Source organism: Lytechinus pictus, chromosome 6 (assembly GCF_037042905.1).
Source record: "Lytechinus pictus isolate F3 Inbred chromosome 6, Lp3.0, whole genome shotgun sequence".
NCBI classification, from domain to species: Eukaryota; Metazoa; Echinodermata; class Echinoidea; order Temnopleuroida; family Toxopneustidae; genus Lytechinus; species Lytechinus pictus.
In genome coordinates this window covers 14,458,392-14,470,000 of record NC_087250.1, presented here as the reverse complement: position 1 = coordinate 14,470,000, position 11,609 = coordinate 14,458,392, and the positions used below count along the sequence as shown (strand labels likewise).

General features: G+C 38.7%; 1 protein-coding gene across 1 annotated transcript in view; it reads right to left on the bottom strand.

Annotated features, from left to right (window-relative positions):
• The window catches only part of LOC129263307 (MAM and LDL-receptor class A domain-containing protein 1-like), a 44,206-nt gene extending 36,413 nt beyond the window's left edge, over nt 1-7,793 (bottom strand). Inside the window, exons 1-6 of the mRNA XM_064100561.1 lie at nt 7,504-7,793; nt 5,717-5,976; nt 4,688-4,778; nt 3,347-3,523; nt 1,526-1,696; nt 385-567 (exon numbers count right to left, since the gene is read on the bottom strand). Coding sequence (XP_063956631.1) covers nt 385-567; nt 1,526-1,696; nt 3,347-3,523; nt 4,688-4,778; nt 5,717-5,976; nt 7,504-7,714 — 1,093 coding nt within the window. The 5' untranslated portion in view covers nt 7,715-7,793. The remainder of the gene's footprint in view (nt 1-384; nt 568-1,525; nt 1,697-3,346; nt 3,524-4,687; nt 4,779-5,716; nt 5,977-7,503) is intronic.
• Nucleotides 7,794-11,609: the final 3,816 nt, after the last annotated feature.

Below are 11,609 nucleotides of genomic sequence, written 5' to 3'. Positions count from 1 at the left end.
AAGAGTAGACTTCTAAAGCGCCATTCTGCTCGACTATTATATTCCCTCATTAATTTTAGCACAGAATATTCATATCATTTTTACAGGCCTATATTAATTTCTATAATGGCGTTTTGAATATTATTTTGGGATTTCCTAAAACGGAAGAAAAAGAAAACACAGCAGAATGCATGCGTTGAAATAGAATGTGACTTTAACAAAACAATAGACCTTATGCATATGACGTCAAAATCTCATAGCGCCCTCCCCCTGAGGATATAGGAATACGCGTAAACGGAGGTGTCAAAGATGCACCAACCGCAGATCTCCATTGCATGCAAGACAATGGGCTTCAGCCTCTAAAATGGCGGCGCGATGCATAAGGTCTATTGTATATACACTTACAAAGTGCAGGGCATGAATCATTCACAATTATGACGTCATCAATCGCTATATCTCCCTGGTCCCCGTTTCCTGCGATGCCTTCGAAGAAAACACGTGGAGTGGAAGACGTGGGCGAGATGGCCACGTGACCGTACTGCCAGTTATAGTCCTGCTCCCCAGACCTGGTCCAAAGTGCAAGACCAACTAGGACCAAAAAAGAAGGATTAATTACTTCATTGGTATATTTATTTATTTAGTTCAACTATTTTTGATCATTCATGTGACTGTCATTTTTCGATTGCGTGGAATTGGATTACTTTTTCTTTCTGTGTTGAATTTAGTGATGATAATAACAACAATTGATAATGTTAACAACGATTATAGGAATAATAATTGCGATGATGATAATGATGATGATGAACATGATAATGATAATAATAGTCACTATCACCATCATAACTGTTATCATCACTGATGATAATGATGATGATACTGCTGATAATAATAATGATAATAATAATCTATGATTCAGCCTTCTTTATGCAGGCTAACTCTTCCAGTTTAAAAGAAGGGACACTGGAATTAAAGGGAGCGTTTCACGAAAGAAATGACTGTGCTTCTCGGCCAATCAAAATCAAGGAAACTTATTGTGCAGATCTGAAGATATTGATGAAATGCTTCCCACTTCCCCAGGAGGATGTCTTACTTTATAGCTGTTTAAGCACTGATTATCTTAATTTTATCTTAATGTAATGTTTTAAGCGCTGCATACTGGTATATTGATACAATAATATAAAATGTTGCTTGGTAGGTAGCAGCTTGAATGACCCTTATAAATGGCCGACCGTTTTGCACAGTTCTATTCAACCTCTCTTTAATAATATAGGATATTTATATTCCGCACATATCCACCTTGTTAGGTGCTCAAGGCGCTCCTATATTACCTGGCTAAGCTAGGCGTTCATAGCGCGCTCAGCTTTTTAAGGAATTACTTCCTACCGGTACCCATTTACCTCACCTGGGTTGAGGTAGGTTTAAGGTAGGTGACGGGTCAACTGAACGGCTATTATGTCAGGAAGACAACAAGGGCGTGATTAGGAAATCAATCCATCTCATAATGGGTGCATGGAAACATTCACAAAACTCACAGCCGATTCCTTACCTGGATAACCGGCCATGTCTCCATAGCCAACATTTAGTGTTCCAACGTGTGCTCCGTACATATGATACCAGAAGATGAGACACATGGATGGATTATCGTCGATGACGTCACTGTAAAGGCGCGCTTTCTGCTCCAATTGAGTTGAACTGGTATCGATAGCTACGTAGTGACCTGTGGCAGATAAACGGATTGACCGTGGGTTAAACAGGTTAGTTAATTCATAAAACGAAACCAGTTTCTAACCGACCGATATTCTGCCATTATTGATGACGTGATATCTTAATGTCAGTCTGGACTCCCGTGGCATAAAGGTTTGCAATCAATTGCTAAATGCCAATGAACAATCAACATCATCGTTGTATGAAAATTTTGTTCTATACAGTGACCACGCACCAATCAGAGAGGTTCTTTCATTAAATAATGTTTAAGCTTCAAGCAACCTTAATGATTATTTGGGGCGAGCTTTCGTCCACTCCTGTGGACTTTCTCAAGTTGATTTATCAGCTACAAAGTGTGCTGCCTGTGGTGATCTGTCCCTCCTTGTGTCTTGATCACTGGACCGAACATTGGAGACAATGTATATTCAGACTCTCTATTCAGTACTGGATTAATCCTGTTTATCCACAGTGATTCTGTCATATTTGCAATAGAGTACCGAAGTGATGACGTCACAAAAAAACTGTTTTTTTTTTAAATTTCAGCGTTTTATACCATATTTTGGTAGGGCATGATGCAAACCCCCCACAACCCAAATTTGGTGAGAATCGGTCCATGGGGGCCTGAGATATGACCTCATGAATACATAATTAGCCCCATTGAAGTCAATGTATTATTGGCCTGGTTTAGAACAAGGGACTAATTATGTATTCATGAGGTCATATCTTGGGGACCCATGGACCGATTCTCACAAAAATTGGGCTGTGGTTTTTTTTTTCACCATGCTCTACCAGAATATGGTATAAAAACCCTGAAATGCAGAAAGTGAAAATTGATGACGTCACACTTCGGTACTCTATTGTTACGAGAGCCTGTTTCGTCGGTATTTGGGACTTTTTGCTCCGAGACGAACGGAGTGTTAAAGTCATCAAGAACGCAGCAAATGTATTGAAAATGCCCATCAAATGACAAAAAACAGCTGAGAAGTCTACGTGAAAAAAAATTATTCAGTCCCATCTTTCCGACCTGACGAAAAATTGCAAGGTCATTTGACAATGCGCCTTTTTCCGTTCTTGAACCCTCACGTCACGGAGCGAAAATTTACTATTCCTGTAGCATCAGGAGCGTAGAATTTTACCAACCGTACAATGAAAAAAAAATCAATCAGTGGACGATTTGGGTTTTCATTTGAGTAATATGGCGTCATTTCCCCCTCCCCTCCACCATCCATGAACGACTGCGTACTTTCTCTTACTGTGTCCGGACAGGTTGTGTGTCCGGACGATCAATTTTAGAAAGTCATTTGGAAAAAATTACAAGCGAAGTTTCATCAATTTCTAATACAAAACGTTAGGAAATATTATAGAGAACAAAATAGAAGATGATTATAACTACTGAATTCATAATTTTGGTGTGATCCAAAGACAAAAAAGAAGGCTTCAAAAATATAAAGTGTCCGGTCAACCGACCCCCATCCTATGTGGTCAAATAAAAGACTATACACCTCATAAATATTCACAAAAAGAAAACACGTAATGACACGTAATCTAATGCTGATGTGAACCTTTAGCAGAGTACATGTAGATGTTAATAAGGCAAAAATAAAATTCTGCATAGACCTACGGCGGCTTTCCAAGAGGGTTGTTAGAAAATATAAAAGCCCACCATTTTTATTTTGAGTTGTGTGGTCTGCGGGGGGTCCGGTTCCGACGGTTACCGTGCTACCAGTTTGAATGATCCAATCAAAATCGTCGCTGGTGTCCTGGACCCACGAGCACAAATCGTCCTCCTCAAAGTCGCAATCCCATGGAAGGGGTACGAGTGGAGGCAGTGTAACCATTGCTGACAGAGAGAGATAGGGAGAGTTGTGGTAGAGGAGAGAGTCACAGTTATGTTTAAAAGCGCAAGTCAACCCCGACGAAAGTTTTATCATTTTTAATTTTCACTTAATTTCACAAAATTATGCACATAGCTGGTCGGTATGCAATTACCGTCTGCTTTTAGTGAATGACACACTCTTCTGTTAACAAATTTGTGTATGATATACCCTTTGTGACAAATCCCTACTGGAAAGAACACAGTGTGTTCACAGTGTGGAACACAATGTGAAATAAACTTCACACTGTTACATTTGAACATTTCAACAGTGTAAATCACATATTCACATATCATAGTCCACCATGTGAACACGCTGTGAACAGTCACACTGTCGAGTTTACGGTGTTCACAGTATGGATATAATCTTTACACTGTTGAATTTGAGTATTTTAACAGTGTGAATAATATTTTTACGTAGACCACTATTGTGATTACACTGTGTGACACTGTGGTCTTTCCAGCATGATGATTTTGTATAATTCATAATGAAAAAAAAAAGAAAATGGAAGAAAATACATATTTATTTGAATAGAATGAATAAAACAGGGAAATAGAGAGATAGATAGAGAGAGAGAGAGAGAGGGGGGGGGGGGCAAGTATAAGTGTGGAGCCTACCGTTGTACATGTATTAAAGATCATATTTGACCTGTATAGGTGTTTGGGAATTGTGATAACAAGCGATCAAAGATAATTATAGGTCAAATATCTTATTGACAGACCACCTCAAAATATGGCCTCATTAGTAAAGATTGATTTCAAATATGCAATTCTGCAAACGACTGATCAAGTCGGAGTTGCGTGGTCTATAGTGGTTAGAGCACTGACTCATATTCGCAAGGTTGTGAGTTCGAATCCTCGCTCTGCCATCGTCTCCATTTTGACAGAAAGACACCGAGAGTAATATCTGTCTTCTATATTAAGATCAGTCATCATGCCTGATTAACTTATAATGTTTCCTATGTGGATTGGTTATAAACCAGCTTGTCGTTTGCCAGCAAAAACCTGTCCTTCCGAGTTCCTACGGGAGTTACCATAAATGCATATAGCATTAAATAAGACTATGAAGCATTGCTGTAAGATTTGACAGGGAATATAATGCTTTTATCATAACTATAATTGTATTCATACCTGATTCAAGATCACAGTACCCGATTTCAATTGTGACGTCATCTAATGCTATTGATGACAAAGGGCCGTGCAGCTCACCAGTAAACATGATCTATATAAGTTATTTTGTTAAAACAAAAATTGTAAAATAATTAAAATGTAAAATAATTGCGTGAGTATCAGATTGTTATGATGACAATAACAACAATTGTTGATAAAAATAATGATAATAATAATGATAATAATAATGATAATAGTAATAATAATAATAATGATAATAATAGTAATAATAATGATAATAATAATAATAATTATAGCAACAACAACGGCAACAGAATAAAAAACGATATGAAAACCGATGAAATTCCAGGGGATATCCTGCCCCCCTTGAAAACAGAATAAGAGAGTTTTTGCTCCTCGATGTACGGAGGATTAAAAAAACAATAAATGTATTGAAAATGTCTATCAAGTGACAAAGAACAGCTGGGAGAGGTCTGATGAACCGGAACAGTATACTGTATTTTCGTTCGAAGGTTAGGAGCTGACGAAAGACTCAAATAGGTATGTCGTTTGTCCAGAGTCGGGGGACTAATCTGCTGTTTTGATTCACCAATTTTCGACAGACCTATTCTATGTGAGGGCGTTGTGGTCTAGTGGTTATGACTCTCGTCTTTCAATCTAAGGGACGTGGGTTTGATTCCTAGCCATGGTCTACTTTCCTTCAAGAAATTTACCCACATTGTGCTGCACTCAACCCAGGTGATGTGAATGGGTACCCGGTAGTAAGAAATTCCTCGTATGCTTGAGCGCCTAGGAAGTCGATCTACAGCCGGGATAAAAAATATCAGGGCCCTCTGGGGGAAACAGTTTTCGAAACTGAAGCGGGTACCCTGGTATATGATACCGTTATTATTATTAATATTATTATTTGTCCTTTTCTTGAAGGGTATTTGACGATACACTTTCTCCGTTCTTTAACCATCCTTATGTCGCTGTGTGAAGTTCCACATTAATGTATCCTCCCACAGACAATGGCCTTATTTTACTCACGTGACCTGGGAGGTAGGTCGGTGGTATCCATAATGATTTCTTCTCCCACGCGTTGCCATGGGAACCCGTGATTCTCCATAGCTCCTCATCCACGCCTGTAGATATTCGGACGGAGAGGGCGTCCTCGTCGTCGCCTTGGATGAAATGGATGAAACTGAGGCATGCCCCATTGTCCTGTGTAGGCGGAACTTCGGGGGAGGCTAAAGCCCCTACCTGCGCGCTGCTTGAAGAACTGTCAGTTTTGATTTGCAGATACCAATCTGATGATTAAAAACATTATTAAGGAAATGCGTTTTTAGGGGGAGGGAGAGAGAGAGAGAGAGAGAGAAAGGGGGGGGGGGGTGCAAATGGACAATAGTTGATTCTTCGATTGTATTGAAAATTATATTGGCTTTTTAATGAAGTGGTATTTATTGGCTGCCTGATCGATTAATTGCCGTCATAATGTACAGAAACGACGACCCTAAATGAAATGTCAATATATCACGTTATTGTGCGATTTATTTTTTTTTCTTCATTTTTTTAACCACTCAATAATTTAATCAGGATTATGAAATCAGTCTCTATCCAAACATAATAGCGCCTTTTTTAAAGGGGGGGGGGGGGGTATTATGTGTCTATGGGATAAAGAGACATGTCCATTGTATTGCTTTGCAGGGAAGGGTAAAACTAAAATTAACGAAATAAATATACATATGATATAAACAGCCACCACCTTCAAAAGAGATGCGCTTTCATTAGCTCCCCATGCATTGACGTAATCAGCAAAACGAAAAAAAAAACTGCGGTTGTACGAAGCGAGTAAGGGAAAATCTTGACTTAAAAAAAAAAAAAAATAATTTTTCACCTCTTTTCTTTCAATTTCTTTCTTTTTTATTCTATTTTCCTCTTTTTTTTTTGGGGGGGGGGTTCTTGGCCCCTTGCCCCATCCCATCTGTGCACCAGTGTCTGCACGTTGAAAGTGGTGCCTCAAGCTCTATCTTTTTTCTCGATAGATGAGATACCCACTGGGAAATACAATAATCTAGACATAATAAACCAACAGAGTCTTCCCCTAATCAAGTAACATGTTTATGTTTATTTATATCCAAGGCCGGTATTCAATTCGATATTTAAGAAAGAATACTGAGTATTTTACTCAGTCATGTCAGTATTTTGCTTAAGTAAAATACTTAATTATCTTTGGTATTCATTCGCATCTTTTGGCTTAGTATCCAAGTCAGATAAACTGCAAGTTATTTGACTCAAACTTTATGAAGTCACAATGGCTATAAGTAAGTATTTGCCTTAATATAAATCTAGTTTGATAAAGTAACTAAATGTGATCTGAATACGAGTTTAAGAATTTTGCTTAGCCAAGTAAAATGCGAAGTAAAATACTCACAAAAGCAATACTTACGATTGAATACCGGCCCTGGAGCATAACATGACAAAATGCACAAATGTCATATAGGCCTTACATAAAAACAACCAATGTCTAGGGATCACCTAAATAATATTATCTTATTTGAAGGCTCTGATTATTGGTCGTTGTTTTACAAATTATTCTGCCTAAGGGCAGTATTAATAAACGTGACAGGAGTTGAATGGTATATATATAAAAAGGGATATGGGAAGACATAATGACCAAAGTGTTCGCCATTAAACAAATATACCATTGATTTTGTGATCATCAATCATTTTTTTTCATGTCAATATGTATCAACAATTGGAGGCATGTCAAAGAGAATATTACATTAACTTAAGCAAAACAACATTCATCAATACATCACGATTGGTATTCTTACTAGTATCTTGGTTCCATTTGCCGGTGTGTTCGGATGGTACTAATCCGCTCGAACGCTTCCAAAATAAATATCCATTCTCCTTATCATTGCGCCATCCACAAATATTAGTCTCAAAATCACAATTAAATCCATGTACGTAGTCCATACATTGCACTGTTATAATTCTTATAGTAAACGCAAATAAAGCAAACAATAAGCCGTTGGTATTCATGTTATTCCTCAATATCTCCCGAGTAAATCGATTAATGATGTTCAGGTGTTAACAATCATTTTCAATGTCACCGAGCCATAGACCTATATATATATGATATTCTTTAATAATCAACTGATTTGAGTGCGAAGTTGATTAGCTAATCAAAGTCACACCACTATCGTATTGATATCAAAGTGCTTAACATTTTTGAAAGAGTAAACAAGAGACTAAAGTTTTGATTTTAGTCACGGGGGGGGGGGGTGCAGCCTTGTCATCTAAAATAAACTCACGGGAACCTGGATTTTGACTGATGCTGTGCGAGCACTGTTGGTACCTTACATGGACCGCCATGGCCGTACAAAAAAAAACCCGGGGAGGGGAGAAATGTTTTTTAGAAGAAAGTCAAAAGCGAGCGAACGGCTTTTTCGTGGTGGCGCTTTTGCATTTTTAAAAGTGAACTTGAAGGATTTCGTGCATACTTTGGTGAATTTTATGAAAATTTTCAGCAAAAAATGTATGTTTTCGAAATTTCGGTGGGGGGGGGGGGGGGGGGGGCGGGGAGCTGCCCCCTGTCTCCCCCCCAACTGCGTACAAAAAATCACCAACTGTGATTTTATACATACCCCCTCCCACTTTTTGCTCAGTGCCCCCCCCCCAAAAAAAAAAAAAAAAAAAAATCAAAAATCAAAAATCAAAAGACGATATTCAATATCCAAATGAAATTTTATCCCGAACTGTCAGGAATAAAACAACTCTGATTTAAGTATTAAATTTTAAAAGGTTGGAGTATAATTAAAGAGAACGTTTTCTGTGCTGATAAGAATATAACCTTTGAATTCCTTTCAGGGGAGTATTTCACAAAACAAATAGTCGGTGATTTCACTGACAATTTTTATAAGCTACTGAATTCATTGCATCTGATTGGTGCATTCAAATACGTCAAGAAAAGTCACTGATACGAGGCTTCAGGAAACACCTCCCGGGTTTAAAAGGTTCGGTTAATCTGTAAAGTTTATTCGGACTATCCGCCAATGGCGTCTAGCACTCTGAATAGTGGATCTGGCGCTATAAAAATCCAACATCTTTATTATTATTATTGTAATTATTAATGTTATATGCCCCTTTTATAACAATAATTAGGAATATATTAAAGAAGTTATTCCGTGCTTTGAATGCAATTAATTGTGTCAGTGCAAGAACATCCTTAACGCCACACTTTCACATGCGCACAAAGACGCCCTTGGCAGCACGCATAAGTACATTGCATAAGGGCGTTTTTGCATCGATGCGGTGCACGAAAAAGAATTTCTAGGGGCATTCTTGTACCGGCACGACGAATTTGCTATTTTAGAAAACAAGAAATGACAGGTTAGTTTACTTTAACCATCCAAATATACTGGCCTATAACTATGTTAGCCAAAATACTATCAGGGGATACAATATACATGCAATATGGTGTATGGGGAATATTTCGAAGTAGTCACGATAGGGCAAAAATTACCTTCTTTAAATTAGAAATCTAATTTTGGCAGATTTGAACACATTTTCCAGAGAATCAAACGTTGCCCTTTGTAATTTTGATTTGTAATACTTTTTTTTTTTGCCTTTTGCCTTGCTGTTAATTGTTTTTGTTTTTTCTTCCAGTTTTGTCAATTAACTCAAGTTGCTCATTATCTTGCATTATTTGTTTCATTTTAGAAATAACATGAAGCTGTACAATACAATTCATGCGTTAGTTTCCATGGTGTATGTTTCTTTGTTTTATTTATTTCAATACGGGATTTAAAATACTTGCGATCAACAGTTAGACTGTTTTTTTAGCAAGTCCGTATGTACACCATTGCAACAAAACAGGAAGATAACAAAAAGTAAGTTCAACATAACATAATTCAAACAAAACATAGGTATAGGCAACTAATCAAACGCAAAGTTAATCAAAAGATGATAGTGATGATGATGATAATTGTGTGTCCACAATGGAGTGTCAAAACTCTGCTACCCTCATCTAGTTCTGTGCTATGACCACAATGATGTGTCACAACTCTGATGTCTTCACCGCATCGGCGCATCCTATATTTATACACAGTAAAAACGTTGTTTAAGATTTTATACAACGCTGTTTATTATATGAACCTTACAGTATTTGTTTAACCCTTTACACAATCATGTTTAATTTATTGAAGATTAGATATTGAAAATTAAACTTTGTTGCTTAAGATCTAAACACTTGTTTAACCTGTTTAAACAATTACTGTAAGGTTCATATAGTAAACAGCGTTGTATATTTTTTTTACTGTGTATATATGTGACCACAGTGGTGTATCACAACTCAGAAATCATAATTCAATCCTATTCTATGACGACAGTGGTGTGTCACAACTCTGCTGCCCCCAGCCAATCATATACTATGACCACAGTGGTGTGTCACAACTCTGCTACCCCCATCCAATCCTATGCTATGACGACAGTGGTGTGTCACAACTGTGCTGCTCTCATCCAATCATATGCTATGACGACAGTGGTGTGTCACAACTGTGCTGCTCTCATCTAATCATATGACCACAGTGGCTTGTCACAACTCTACTACCCCCATCCGATCATATACTATGACGACAGTGGTGTGTCACAACTGTGCTGCCCTCATCCAATCATATGCTATGACGACAATGGTGTGTCACAACTGTGCTGCTCTCATCCAATCATATGACTACAGTGGCTTGTCACAACTCTATTACCCCCATCCGATCATATGCTATGACCACAGTGGTGTGTCACAACTCTGATGCCCTCATCCAATCATATGCTATGACGACAGTGGTGTGTCACAACTCTGCTGCCCCAAGCCAATCCTATAATATTACCACAGTGGTGTGTCACAACTCTGATGCCCTCATCCAATCATATGCTATGACGACAGTGGTGTACGTGTCACAACTGTGCTGCTCTCATCCAATCATATGACCACAGTGGCGTGTCACAACTCTGCTACCCCCATCCGATCCTATGCTATGAACACAGTGGTTTGTCACAACTGTGTTGTCCTCATCCAAGCCTATGCTATGACCAAAAATGAATGGTGTGTCACAAACTTTACTGACCCCACCCAATCCTATGCTATGACCAAAGTGGTGTGTCACAACTCTGCTGTCCTCATCCAATCCTATGCTATGACGACAGTGGTGTACGTGTCACAACTGTGCTGCTCTCATCCAATCATTTGACCACAGTGGTGTGTCACAACTCTGCTACCCCAAACCGATCCTATGCTATGACCACAGTGGCGTGTCACAACTCTGCTACCCCCATCCAATCCTATGCTATGACCACAGTGTTTTGTCACAACTCTGTTGTCCTCATCCAAGCCTATGCTATGACCACAAATGAATGGTGTGTCACAAACTTTACTGACCCCACCCAATCCTATGCTATGACCAAAGTGGTGTGTCACAACTCTGCTCTTCTCATCCAAGCCTATGCTATAACCACATTGTTATGTCACACTTATACTCCCCTCATCTAGTGCTATGCTATGGCACAATGGTGTGTCACAGATCTGATGGTCTCATCCATCGTATGATATGACTACATTGGAGTGTCACAACTCTGATACCCTCATCCAATCATATGCTATGACCACAGTGAGTATGTCACAACTGTGCTGTCCTCATCCAAGCCTATGTTATGACCACAGTGGTGTGTCACAACTGTGCTGTCCTCATCCTTATACTATATGACCACAGTGGTGTATCACAACTCTGCTGCCCTCATCCAACCCTATGCTATGTCCACAGTGGTGTGTCAGAACTCTGCAATCATCACCCAATCCTATCATATGACCACAGTAGTGTGTCATAACTCTGCTGTTCTAATCCTGATATGACCACAGTGGCCTGTTACAACTTAGTTGTCCTCA